A 15,085-nucleotide genomic window follows, 5' to 3' on the forward strand; every position below is an offset into this window, starting at 1 on the left:
TCAGTGGTTACCGGTTTCCAGCATTCTTCAAAATATCTTCTTTTGTCTTTGACCGAAGATTGAACCTCATAATGGTTTTGAATAAGAGTGTGTAAATGATGACACGAGTTTCAGTTTTGGGCGAACTTGTATATGTATAGATTAATTTATTTTACTATTCACCTTATTCGTTGTGTATGAGTGGGCACAGCTATGTGAATCTTTTTGGTTCGAGGCTTCCGCTCTCATTCACTTCCATTCATTTTTAGACATTAAATACAGCTCGTTAGGCTGCTTGATGTTGCAAGCTGATATTTTCTTATGATATTATTCTAGTTTTTCTGTATAGTCATGAACACACTTGTTTGTAGAGTTTGACCGCTTTCTGCCGTTCATTATTCTCATTCAATTGCCTATGGGAGAAATGACTAGGAAGTTCTAAAACATTAATGAAAACGAGCGCATTTCCACATTGTAGAATAAGGACAATACTGTAGTTCATTTTTGCATATGCAAATCCACATTTTAATTGACTCAGTTTTGCATAATCTTTGAGATATCACTGCTTATTCATGCTTTACATGTTAAAGTTTAAAAAAGGTCTCATCTGAGTATGTTTGTTTGTTTGTTTAGCTGTTGGAGACTCAGTTGCTGAGGATGAGGTCGTCTGTGAAATCGAGACCGATAAGGTAAAAAGTGTTTATTATTATTATTATAATTTATAGATTTTTATGTAATTTTATGTATTCATATTTAATGTTATTGTTAATTATTAATGAAACATGATAATTACATTTATTATTGTCATTATTAATAATAATTATAAAAAGGTATAATTATTTATATGTAAATACTGTCAAACTCACACACACACATTTGCTAATTGCTGTGTCACAATTCTGAAATGCAAAGGCAATGAAAGTCAGAATTATGAGGATATTTACTTTACATGAAGCTGTGCTAGGCCATTTCATAATACCTATTTTTTGTCATACGATATATTGCATCAAAATATATATATATATTGACTTTAGTGTGTGTGTGTGTGTGTGTGTGTGTGGCAGACGTCAGTGCAGGTCCCCTCTCCGGCTGCAGGAGTGATCGAGGAGCTGCTGGTTCCTGATGGAGGAAAAGTGGAAGGAGGAACTCCTCTGTTCAAGCTCAAGAAAGGAGGTCAGACACGTTTCCTTCTGCTCTCAGCACAATATAACCATTACCAGGGGTTTAGAGATATTCAAACCAACCGCAAATAAAACTGAACTACACTGTTCCAGTTACTATGACCATTTATGTGAAGCTGCTTTGACACAATCTACATTGTAAAAGCACTATACAAATAAAGCTGAATTGAATTGAATTGAAAATAAAAAGTGAGTTTTAACTGGTAACACTTTAAAAGTGTTTATTTATTAACTTCATTGGCTGTATATGGTTCTGTTATTGGGTTTGGTTAATTTTGTTCAGTCAAAATATATATTTATTTTTTTGATTAACCCATTATTATTATTGTTATTATTATAATTATTATTATTGTTATTATTATTTATTGTTATTGTTGGTATTATTATTATTATTAATATTATCATTATTTATTATTGTTATTATTAATAATATTATTATTATTATTATTATTATTATTGTTATTGTTAATAATATTATCATTATTGTTTATTATTATTGTTGTTATTGTTAATATTATTGATATTATTGTTATTGTTATTATTGTTGTTATTATTATTATTGTTGTTATTATTAATATTGTTATTATTATTATTATTTTTGCTATTGTTTATTATTATTATTATTATTATTATTGCTATTGTTAAGTATTATTGTCGTTGTTGTTGTTATTATTAATATTATTAGTATTGTTGTTATTATTATTATTATTATTGCTATTGTTTATTATTATTGTCATTGTTGTTATTATTATTGTTTTTTGTTATTATTATTAAACTTATTTTATTGGTAACTAATCAAGTTTTTAGTTATTAGCTTCATTTTTACAATCTAAAATTTATGAATTTATGAACCTTTGTTCACATGTGGACATGAATCTTGGTTCATGTCCACATTTGTCCGATGTTATATTTAGTGGGCTAGCTGACGTTAAAAATAGTACCCTTTCCCCCCTGTTGAGATTTGAAGTGTTGAAGAAACCTCCTTTAAAACTTTCCATCTCCTTAATACCCAGCGTCAGAACTGCAGTGTGGTCTGGCTGTGGTGATGGTTGTTGTTGATGTTGTTGTAAACGTGAGCTTGTGCAGTGGTTTGAGCTGTGGTGTGATGAACTGTTTCAGCTGGAGCGGTGAAGACGGCAGCAGCAGCGGCGGCTCCTCCTCCAGCAGCAGAGACCCCTGCTCCTGCAGCCCCTGCCCCTGCTGCTGCCCCTGCGGGTGGACCCATACCCTCCAGCATGCCTCCTGTACCCGCTGTGCCAGCCCAGCCCATCCAGGCCAAACCAGGTCAGTGCAGCTCACATGAGAACATACACACTCAAACTACTTTATTATTTGTCTGTCTTTTCTGGCGTCTTGGTGCTGTAGATGGAGATGGATGCAGTTGAGATGAGGTTGAGCTCTTCATTCAGGTTGGAACTGAGAGTTTGTGTGTGTGTTGTTGTAGTTTCAGCCATCAAACCCACTGCTGCTGCTCCTGCTGCTGCTGCAGACACTGGAGCTAAAGCTCCCCGATCAGAGCACAGGGTGAGACACACACAGCCACTCAGTCAGCACTACACCATGTTTCATTCTCCAGCTGCATACAGCTAGGTGTCTCTGTATTCTGAAGGCAAATTCCTGCTTTAGTCAAGGCAAGTTTACTTGTTTAGCACATTTCATACATAACCGTATCTCAAAGTGTTTTACACAAACAAGAATAAAAGAAACTTAAAATATGATAAGTTTAAGAAATAAAAGAAATACTGCTGGGCGAAGATTAATTGCTTCCAAAATAAAGATTTGTGTAGACCTAATGTTTATGTGTGTGTGTTGCGTATATGTGATCAGGGTTCATACGGTCATGAAAATCCTGGAAAAGTCATGGAATTTTGACTTGGCATTTTCAAGGCCTGAAAAAGTTTTGCCAACCCACAGAGATTTGGAAAAGTCATGGAAATAAGTTTAACGAATGTCTGTATACTTATATAGGTTAGTTGTGTTCTTTTCTGTTCATCATCAAACACATGCTCTCACATTATTAGTGCTGTGTGAGCATTAACTAAACACATTTTACATGCATATAAAGATTCATTCAAACAAAACAGATTGTAGCAGAGATGGGAGACTCGAGTCACATGAATCAGTCTTAAGTTACAAAATTTAGGACTTGAGACTTGCTTGACAAATATCTAAAAAAAAGACTCGAGTTGGACTTGACTGTCATGACTTGAGACTAAGGGCTCTATTTTGACGGTCCATGTGCAAAGCGCAAAACGCAGAGCGCAAACACTTTCAGGGTGTGTCAGGACGCGTTTTTGCTAATTTAAGGACGGGAAATCTGCCTGGCGCCGTGGTGCATGGTCTAAAAGGGTTGAGTTTATTTTCTTAATGAGTTATAGGTGTGTTTTCAGAATAAACCAATTAGAGTCTCATCTCCCATTCCCTTTAAGAGCCAGCTGCGTCACGCCAAGAGCACATTCGCTATTTACAGGACGCAAAGTAAGTCTAAGTGGAAAAACTGAGCATTTCACAAGCAAACAGTTCACAGTTAACAGAAAACTGTTAAACAGAGCATCTACTGCGTGAGAATGAGATAATGGATCTACTTTCACTTTCACTCTTGGATAGGGAAACCTTTACACACAGACATCAATTAGTCTATAAATAAATACTTTAGTTTGTTAAGCGCAAATATTCGTTTCAAAACTATTTCTAAATTCAGTTCTAATTTCCAGCAAACGAATAAATGAACAATAATAACAAAATGTGCTCAAAAACCTGAGTTATATCCTAAAACACATGCTGTGCCCCATATGGTCTAAAACCTGACAGGTGGACAAATCTAAGCTTGTTTTTAATAAAACAAATATAAATATGGATATAATAAATAATACTGCTAATAATAATAACATTATACAAAAGCAAATTGTTATGAATGAACTGAAAAAGCCTCCCGAGATGAAGAAGACATAAAAGCAGTGATTTTTCATATTTATGTCGGCTAGAAAATAATGTTTTGTAATATTTTAATGCTTTATATTTATATCCTATATCTATTCTTATTATATCCTATATATTTCCTTAATATTTACATGTTTTCATATGTAAAGATATTTGCCTATTGCTCTCTTGTGTGTATTAAGCAGTGTGTAAGCGAGGCGCAACTCTGCGCTGGAGTTTAGACCGGGTTTGTTTTGGTCTAATGAACAATCTATTTTAGTTTCTCAAAATAGCGACGCGCCAGCAGTGCGCCTCAGAACACCTTCCTTTTTAGACCAGAACGCCTATGGGCGCACATATGAGCGCTAATGCATTTGCTATTTAAACAGCGTAACGCAACGCCTCAAAACCACTCTTGCGCCAAGCTGAAACTACCAAAAGACAACTGCGCCGCGCCTTGCGCCACACTGCGCCGGGTGTATGATAGGGCCCTTGACTTGTACTTGACTTGAATGACTCGAAATAACTTGTTTTTGTTAAATACACAACCGTTTGTTATACATTATGCATTTAAAAACAAAACAAAACCGAAAGTTCTAAGTCACGCATGCGCAGTATTAACTGCATCTAGACTGGATCATTTGGATTAGAAGAACCGCTTTAAATGATTCATTAGATTCATTTGAACAACTATTCGAATAAATCATTTGCTATTCAGTCATCAGATAATGCGGTGATGAATAATGGAAGGCGCTCTGCCAAAGATAGCCTATTTTACGGGGTTAAAGATTACAAACAAGACGGCTAATCAAAGTTTATGCTATTTAGTCTGACTCAGTGCTTGCCACACTTATACTTTACTTGGGCGGGCCGTCTAAGTATATTTAGTGACACGTTCTTTTTATAGTTATTATCATTTTTCTACACTGTTTACATCCGCCTAATTTAACCAAACATCCGCGATCGATGTTGTGGAAAACTTTATCTCGTTACTTGTTCCAGCTGCGGCTGGATTTATTGAGAATTATTTATATCATTTATTAAATTGCCCATTACTTATATTTTATTAACATCAACCCCTATCCTAACCCTAAACCTAACCATCACAGTAAGGTCAAAACAGTAACTATACCAGGTATTATTCATATTATTTATTAAATTGCATATTATTATTGTCTAACCCTCACAGTAAAGTATAAATATTAATTAAAATTGTACAGTGGCTCCAACATTATGCTATATTGATGCTGTATCCCTTCTAGACCTATTTATTTTGACTTATTCAGAGTTGTGGGTGAACTGTGCATATGAGTCCAATATACAAAGCAAAGAATATTGAATATGAATGTTTTTGCTTCTCAGGTGAAGATGAACCGCATGCGACTGCGAATCGCTCAGCGGCTGAAGGAAGCGCAGAACACCTGTGCCATGCTGACCACCTTCAATGAAGTCGATATGAGGTTTGTTTCTCTCCCAGAAAACCGTTCTTTAAAGGTGCAGTATGCAAGTTTGACACCCAGTGGTTGATCTAGGTATTGCACATCTGTTTCAAAACAAACCCGAGCGCAGGTTGCCAGATTGACGACACTGATGGGAGCTGGTTCTCAAGTGTCTCTTGCTGCGTCAGATAAACAGCAGTCAGTGATAGACTGACACAGAGGAAGCAGAGATCCAGTTTATGAGTCAAAACACCACAGTAAGGGTATTTGGTGTATTTGTGGAGTTTATTCAAGCCTTTCTGAAATGATGAGTCATGCACTTACTATGGATACAGGTTAATACATGCCTGTCAATCAATTCGGTGAGCGGTGAACCGCACTCCATCAGGTCGGTCAGCCTTAAAATCACTGGGATTTGGATCCTATTTTTAACATCAGGAAATTTTAAGAGACTTGTCGTGTTTTTATCACTCCAATATGACTGTGGACACACTATACAACACACACTTCTGTTCTAACAGCTTCCGAAAGTTGATTTTGCATCACAGGTGGCTTTTAATTAATAAATAGCTATTGAGTATAGTTTTGAAGTGGCCTCTATAACAATATAATACATGTTGACCATCACGATATGTCGTATTATTGAAGAGGCTACCTCAGTGCAGACCACCGATACTCATGACAGCTTGCCGACAGCCTTGTGAAAACTGTGCTTATTGGCCAAACCCGATTAGAAGCTCTGCAATGCCCGTCCAAAAACGGTTATAGATTGGAATCTGGCCTACAGGAAGAGATTTCTGCAACCCGATCCGCACTTAAAGCGCGCAATGTAAATATTTGGTCCTAATGTTGGTCAAAACAAAGATAAGAAGGGCAAAATGGGCTTTATTAATTTACAAGGAAACGTTAATGTCCAGCGGCTCCCTCGCCCGGGCCTGAAGATGACACTTTGAGGATTTTCTCCCCAGCGCAAATGGCCGGATCGGCTTTCATCGGTCGGGGGGTTGGTGTTCTCCTGTTAATCGTGTTGGCATCGATGTGCTTCAGGAAGACTGTCGGGACGTCCCCTGAGATGTCCGCGAGACGCACCAGCGCTATATGGGCTATTATGACGGGCCAACAAGATTTGAAGGCTGTGGAAAGTGAAGATTTTTATCGCGTCTTCTCTCCTTTCTCTGAGAGCGCGTGTCTTGGGACGGTCCTAATCACGTTAGCGGAGAAACCGGAGAGGATAAACGGTGTTAGAGACAGGAAAATAGAGAATTACGGTCTCGTGGCCCTTTTCACTCAGAAACCTGGCCAGACTGCTGTGCACAACATCCCAGACTGCTGTTTTGGTGGTTTAAACTTCACTAGCGGTGGTTCCATACACGTATTTTGATGCACGGTTTTGATTAACTCATAAAGCAATGCTTAAGAGAAATGTGCAGGAATTTATAAATGAGGGTTTCCACAGGGTCCTGAAGTCTTAAATATCAAAAACTAAATTTTAGGCCTTAAAAAAGTCTTAAATTCATTAAAATATTGACTTGTAGCTCTTAATTTAATCAATCAGGTCAGCGCCAATGCAGTCACCAACAATCCATCTTTTAACAAAACTCTATTTACCAATATGGTTTAATTATTTTCCTCACTATAACATTTGTAAGTGTTTATAGACCATATGTGGGGAAGACGCTGACCTGGACTGGCTGTTTTATCTTGTTGACATTTAGTTTATTATAGGTTGTATTGAAAAACACATTGTATGTATGGTTTGCTTGTTTTGACACATTATTTAAGTATTATTTGATTAATCAAGAGTATTTTTAAATATAAATCTTTATGATCTAGCCCTTTATAGTAAATGGTTTAGCTCTATAGTCATAATATAGCCATATAGTCATTCATAATGGCATTAAAAGGTCTTAAAGTCTTAGATTTGTAAACCTGCAGAAACCCTGATGAACTTATCCATCTAGCTGAATAGAATAGACTTTATATTCAATTAAAAAAAATGCACAAAGTATGATTTAAACTCTCTACTAAATAAAGTCTACAATATAAATGTGTGTTTTAGGGACTTTGCATTAACGGGATAATAATATCACGGTTTTGTGATTACTGCTCTAAAGTAAGTTCTTTTCAAATGTCTGGGTAAAAAGCATTAACCCTAACCCCATATGAGAAAATACATATTTAGGGAACATTTATAATATTTTAAAACGGTAAACGTTTCAGGCTAAATGATTAAAATAAATCATGGACTTCTGCTCTACAAATAAGCAGTTTTATAACCTTGACTTTTCCAAACCACGGTAAACCTTGAAACCGGTTATCGTCCCATGCCTAGCTCGCGGCACATGTTTTCAGCACATTGTCAAACAACTGAAATGTTGCTTTGCTGATTGTAAAATGCTTAAAGTCTGTCATCACAGTGTTTTGTTTTGTTTTTTGACATCTTTATGTAATTTGTGTTGTTCGAAATATTTTTTAAAAGTTTTGGTTTTGAAAAATAATAGAAGATTTATCTTGGAGATGCAAAATGTGCTCACTATTTTATGAATCGCCCATATATATATATATATATATATATATATATATATATATATATATATATATATATATATATATATATACACACACAATATATATACAGCAGGGGAAATAAGTATTGAACAAGCCACCATTTTTTTTCCTCAGAAAACATATTTCTAAAGGTGACGTTGACTTGAAGTTTTCACTCCGAATGTTGGTAACAACCAAAACAAATCCTCATATGCAAATAAAACGAATCAAATGAGTTTACAAATGAAGTTCTGTGTAGTAAAATGAAATGACGCAGGGTAAAGTGTTGAACACATGAAGAAAGGGAGGTGTAGTTCAGCAGTGAAAGCCCAGGCAGCAGCTGAAATCTCTCAGTAGTTCTTCAGCAACCGTTCCTCAGTGTAAATGAACATCAGCTGCTTCAGTCCAACATCTACAATAGCAGGAGGATGAAGATGAAACCATTTCAGCAAGACAATGATCCAAAACACAGCCAAGGAGACTCTCAGATGCTTTCAGAGAAAGAAAATCAAGCTGTAGAATGGCCCAGCCAATCACCTGAGCTAAATCCAATTGAGAATACAGATAAAGCTCAGATTTGATAGACGAGAGCCACAGAAGCATCAAGATTTACACACTCTGTTGAAGTCTGTGAGAAACTCACACCTGAGCAATGCATGATGCTTCTTTCTCCATATGAGAGGCGTCTGTAAGCTGACAGCACCAATAAAAGCCTTTTATACACAGCATTAAACACATTTCAGTGGTTCAGTGCTTTCTCCTTCTGTCATTTCATTCTTATTCCACACAGCTCATTTTTCAGATTTGTTTTGTTTTGTTTTTATGTTTGTGGTGTTTGGGTTTTTACCAAACTCTGGTTCAATTCCATGTCAGCAGCTGCTTTAGAAATGTTAATCCCAGGAAAAACATGACAATGTTCAATACTTATTTCCCCCTGTAATGCTAATCATATGTACCCAAAGTTTTTGTTCAGTTGTAAATAAAAGCTGAGGAATACTTTTTTTTCCCCCACAATGATGCCTCTTGTACATAGTCTTGTTATCTTTTGGAAAAAGCCTGGCTCATTTTCAGTCAGATAAAAACTTGCTGGTTACTTCAGAGTAACTTTAAGTCAGAATTTGCCAGGGGAATGCATCATTTTGGGCTTGAATACACCTTTTTCACCCCTGACAAGTTTGTGCCTCTTGCATGATGCTGATGATTGAGACTGTGAAGGAGGTGTGCTTGTCTGATAAGTGTTTATTCTGCCATTTCAGCAACATCACAGAGATGAGGACACATTATAAAGATGCTTTCCTGAAGAAACACAGCATCAAGCTGGGCTTCATGTCTGCCTTCGTCAAAGCTGCAGCCTACGCTCTAACAGACCAGCCTGCCGTTAATGCTGGTACGTGTCTACACACACACACACACAATCACGTACGTAATAAAGGCCAGCTACTAAAGTTCTGTGCTGGTATACCTCACTCCTCTGACCTCTAACGCCCCATTCACACGGGGCATCAGCGTCAACGATTCCCATTCACTTTGAATGGGTGATGTCAGGCATTGCTGAACTGCATTGTGGATCCGTCGGTGCTGCTTCAGAGGCGTTGTTTGCTGCAGAAGTTGGGACTAGCTCAACTTTTCAAGCGCCGATGGAGATTAGATCGCTGTATGCAAATACACCAGCTAGACAGTGGCCTATTGCTGACTGAATTTCATTGGCTGATGCTGCTATGATGATCGCTTCAGCCCCAACTTCAGACACGCCTTCAGTCAAGCGTTGGACGCTGACGCCCCGTGTGAATGAGGGATAAGAGGTGCTCCAGCAACAGACGCTAGAGGCCATGGTCTATAGCCTCCTTGTTAGAGCAACTGACTAACATGCGGAGAGTTGCAGGTTCGATCCCAGCTCGGAGTGAGTTGGGTGTTGTAGGACTGGCGGGGTTACACACTCAAATGAGCATGCAAACATGCACACACAAATGCACACTCAACAAATCTGCACACAGATGCAGACTCACACACACAGACTCGTACTTGCGCGAACACACACATAAAAACACGAGTGTTGGATGGGAGTAGGTACTGTAAATTAAATTACTTAACTGAAAGTACACACACACACACGTGTATGTATGTGTATATATGTTGTTATTATTATGTAATTTATATATATATATTATATAAAATATATATATATATATATATATATATATATATATATATAAAATATATATATATATATATATATATATATATATATATATATATATATATATAATTTATATATATATATATATATATATAATTTATATATATATTATATATATATATATATAAATATTCTATATCTTCTATATATTCTCTCTCTCTCTCATATATATATATAAATTTATTTATTTTTTTTTTTAGGTAATTTAAATTTAAAGTAATTTTAGTTAATTTAATTAAAAATGTAGGGCTGCTCAGTATGGCAAAAAATAAAATTGATTCACGATTTTTATGTTTTATGATATTTATGTTTTTATTGTTTATATGTTTTATTTATGTTTTATTATTGTGTAACTTTATGACATGTTAATAACTCATTATACCTGCTGGATATACTCAAATACACGCATATGCTCACACATACACACACATTTTTGGGTAATTTAATTAGAATAGTCTTTATTAGGACTGTGTAATATGGCAACAATAAAAATCCTCCTTAAAATTTCCTTCGCTCAAAGTTTGAGCGACTTACCTTTTTTTTTTTTTTTTTTTTTTTTTTTTTTTTGCAAATGAATGATGAGTTCAGTACTTACTTTACCCGCTGTAAATACTTAAAACACACACACAGAGAGAGGTGTGCTGGTGGAGCCGAGCGTCTGGCCTCTTCAGATTGAGCTTCTGGTTTGGGTTTGTGGTTTAGTGGTCGTCTAAAGGACTCGTTCTGCAGATTAGTTTTCTGTCGCCCCCCTCCTCTCTTTCCTTCCCAACCTCATTGGCTTGGCCTACATCGAGATCTGCGTTTAACACACTTTCAGCAGTTGGTGTGTGTGTGTGTGTGTCTATATTTGCCCAGAGGGTCAGCAGTGGAGACTCTTAAACAACATCACTGTGCTAAATGTGCACCAAAACCCACTGATCATCCATCAAAACTGCTGCATGTGTGCGTTAAAGACGAGAGTGTGGCGCTCGCATCACGTTAGGGTTGAAAGTCTAAACTTTTATACATAAACATATTAAATGCAAATGCTTAATTTCACTGATGTTTAGTGTTTTTGTGAAAATGCCTCATGCTCATCTCGTTTAAAAAGAAATATATTAGACATAAAATAAAAACAAAAAGCATTAAATATTAAATAAATTCAACACATTAGCATGAAACAAACAAAAAACATCAACATATCAAATGCAAGTAGTGTGATTTCACCCATGTTAAGTCTTTTGTGGAAATGTTTCTCGCTCAATTAGTTTAAAAATAAATATATAAAACACATTAAACATATTAAATGCAGTTAAACCCCAGCTGGGATTCGAACCAGCGACCTTCTTCTTCTCAGCATTGAGGCCACAATGCTGACCAATGAGCCACCGTGAAGCCTAAAAATAAAGTTCTTGAATAATAATGTGGAATAAATGTCACCAGGTTATTATTTTAAGGATATTGGATAAGTGGAGTTTATGTACTATTAAGCACACACTAAATAGAGTACTGACTCTCTGTCCTGACTCTCTGTGGTCATTAAAAATCCCATGGCACTTCTCGTGAAAGAGCAGGGGTGTAACCCCGGTGTCCTGGCCAAAGTCCCTCTATCGGCCCTAACGATCATGGCCTCCCAATCATCCCCTTCCACCGAATTGGCTCTATCACTGTCTCTCCACTCCACTAATAGCTGGTGTGTGGTGAGCGCACTGGCGCCGTTGTCCTGTGGCAGCCGTCGCATCATCCAAGTGGATGCTGCACACTGGTGGTGGTGTGGAGAGACCCCCCCTCATGATTGTAAAGCGCTTTGGGTGTATGGCCATACACAATAAATGCGCTATATAAATACATATTACATTACATTACAACAGTGATTAAAGCATGCTGAAATGACTGTATTGCATTTTCTACTTAAATATTTCATGTTTTTTTTACGTTGTTTGTGTTTCCTTATAGCTTGTCATAAAGTTTTCTGGCAATTTTTGAGTTGTTCAGTGCTGTTCAGTGAGCTTGTTTTGATCTGTGCAGTCATTGATGACACAACCAAAGAGATCGTGTATCGGGATTATGTGGACATCAGTGTGGCGGTGGCGACACCAAAGGTAAAATCCTGCACATTTATTTCTGACCAGAGTCACCAGTGATCACCAGCTTGTGAGCACGTGTATATATGAGTGTGTATTTGTGTGTGTACGAGTGTGTAGTTGAGTGCATTTGTGTGTATTCGATTGTGTTTATATGAGCATAATATGCAGATATGCAAATAATATGCAAATGTGTATGTGTATATGGGTGTCTGAATATGAGTGAATGTGTGTGTGTGTGTGAATGTGTTTGAGTGTGTGTGTATATGAGCATAATATGCAGATATGCAAATAATATGCAAATGTGTATGTGTATATGGGTGTCTGAATATGAGTGAATGTGTGTGTGTGTGTGAATGTGTTTGAGTGTGTGTGTATATGAGCATAATATGCAGAAATGCAAATAATATGCAAATGTGTATGTGTATATGGGTGTCTGAATATGAGTGAGTGTGTGTGTGTGAATGTGTTTGAGTGTGTGTGTGTGTATATGAGCATAATATGCAGATATGCAAATAATATGCAAATGTGTATGTGTATATGGGTGTCTGAATATGAGTGAATGTGTGTGTGTGTGTGTATGAATGTGTTTGAGTGTGTGTGTATATGAGCATAATATGCAGATATGCAAATAATATGCATGTGTATATGGGTGTGTGTGTGTGTGTGTATTGTTAGAGTGTTAATAATGAGGTATGCATGTATGTGTATATGGGTGTCTGAATATGAGTGTGTGTGTGTGTGTGTGTGAGCATTTGTGTGTATTTGAGTGTGTTTATATGAGCATAATGAATTGCAGATATGCAAATGTGTATGTGTATATGGGTATCTGTGTGTGTGTGTGTGTGTGTGTGTGTGTGTGTGTGTGTGTATATATATATATATATATATATATATATATATATATGAGTGTATTTTGAGTGTGTGTGTGTATATGAGCATAATGATATGCAGATAAGTTAATAATATGCAAATGTGCCATAGTGTGTGTGTGTATAATGCAAGTGTGTGTGTGGTGTGTGTGTCTGCAGGGTCTGGTGGTGCCGGTGATCAGAGGTGTGGAGGGAATGAACTTCGCAGACATCGAGAAGACCATTAATGAGCTGGGAGAGAAGGTGAGCGCGTCTCAAAACATGATTAATACTTAGTGTGCCCCACACAGGTGAGTGGGTTATACAAACCACCTGTAGAAAACACTCTTTCCTCTCTGACACTTGCAGCAATTTTTACATTTGCACCAGACACTTTATTACAAATAGTCAATATAAACACGCTGTGCATTTGTGAAGTGTGCCTCACACAGGTGAGTGGGCCTGACAAACCACCTGTGGAAACTCTCTCTCTATAAAAACTCTCCCCCCTCTTGCGTCTTGCACTTAATTCTCTGAGTTTCCTCTGTATAATCATCACTTGTTGTGTGTGTTGCCTCTTGCTGAATCGCTGAATGCCTTTCAGACAGAAGTGTCTGCTAAATGACTAAATGTAAAGGGGATGTGTCTGAAGACTTGCTTATTTAGCAGCAAATGGAGCAGCTAACCAGAAATCTTTATTTAGATAAATATGACACGACCTAAAAAAGCAGCGCTGGTGTCGTTGGTAAAGCCTAATGTCAAGTGATGGGAAAATAAAGCCGCCTAATTTCTGAAAAACGCTGCGGTTTGTCTTTTAAGAGCTCATTATCATCACTGGGACTCTAATATATCACCTTGTACATGACCTTAATGCAATAAATATTTACAAACTCACAAATAACACCATTTTATAAAGACATTTACATTCTACGTCACCAGTGTCAAAGTTTATAGTTGGATTTTAGCCTAATATGATGTTTAATAGTGTATATAATTGGACATTTACTTTTTAACAACCAATTTCAGAATCTAAATAACAGTAAGTGAGAGTTCTTTGTGTTTGCATTATGATGCTGTTGTTTACACAGAAAAAATGATTCATTGGATTTACTATATTTTTTTTAAGGTAAGTGGCTGCAAACGATTTATATAGGCTGAACTTAAACAAATGACATGTCGTAATGTTCAGTTTAATTTATTTGTTGAAATTCAGCCCATATAAAGTTTTGCAACCACTTGGAAAACCAAAGGAAGTAAATCCACTGAATTGTTGTCTTTTTCTAGTGTAATCGTTATATAATCAGTGGGATTAAATCTGAAAATATTAATAATATCGCTTACTGCGACGATTTGATGGGAAAATAAAGCCTTCTAATTTCTGAAAAGTGCTGCGGTTTGTCTTTTAAGAGTTCATTATCATCACTGGGACTCTAATATATCACCTTGTACATGACCTTAATGCAATAAATATTTACAAACTCACAAATAACGTCGAAGTCATTTTTAGTGACATGTACATTCTACTTCACCGATGTCAATGTCTATAATTTGATTTTGACCTAACATGATGTTTAATAGTGCATGCATAATTAGACCTTTTTAACGCCCAATTTCAGAATCTAAATAACTGTAAGTAAGAAAAGTCTTTGTCTCTTAAAAGTGTTTGCATTATTATGCTGTTGATTAGACTGAAAAAATGAATCATTGGATTTACAAAATTTTTTTAAGGTAAGTGGCAGCAGACTATATAGTTATATATATACTTAAATGACATGTAGTAATGTTCAGCTTAATTTAGTCGTTGAAATTCAGCCTATATAAATTGTTTGCAACCAATCTGTACAGTTGAAGTCAGAATTATTCGCCCCCCTTTGATTTTTTTTTGTCTTTTTAAAATATTTCCTAAATG

At 36.3% G+C, this 15,085-nt stretch overlaps 1 protein-coding gene across 2 annotated transcripts in view; it reads left to right on the forward strand.

Moving 5' to 3' along the window:
• dlst (dihydrolipoamide S-succinyltransferase) overlaps nucleotides 1-15,085 on the forward strand; it is a 90,955-nt gene that overhangs the window by 8,190 nt on the left and 67,680 nt on the right. The window contains 8 exon segments of one of the 2 annotated variants that reach the window (NM_201487.1): nucleotides 613-668; nucleotides 1,044-1,152; nucleotides 2,280-2,444; nucleotides 2,605-2,684; nucleotides 5,442-5,539; nucleotides 9,322-9,452; nucleotides 12,270-12,343; nucleotides 13,357-13,440. In NM_201487.1, coding sequence (NP_958895.1) covers nucleotides 613-668; nucleotides 1,044-1,152; nucleotides 2,280-2,444; nucleotides 2,605-2,684; nucleotides 5,442-5,539; nucleotides 9,322-9,452; nucleotides 12,270-12,343; nucleotides 13,357-13,440 — 797 coding nt within the window. 2 annotated transcript variants of the gene reach the window in all.

This window comes from Danio rerio, chromosome 17, assembly GCF_049306965.1.
Source record: "Danio rerio strain Tuebingen ecotype United States chromosome 17, GRCz12tu, whole genome shotgun sequence".
Classification (NCBI taxonomy): domain Eukaryota; kingdom Metazoa; phylum Chordata; class Actinopteri; order Cypriniformes; family Danionidae; genus Danio; species Danio rerio.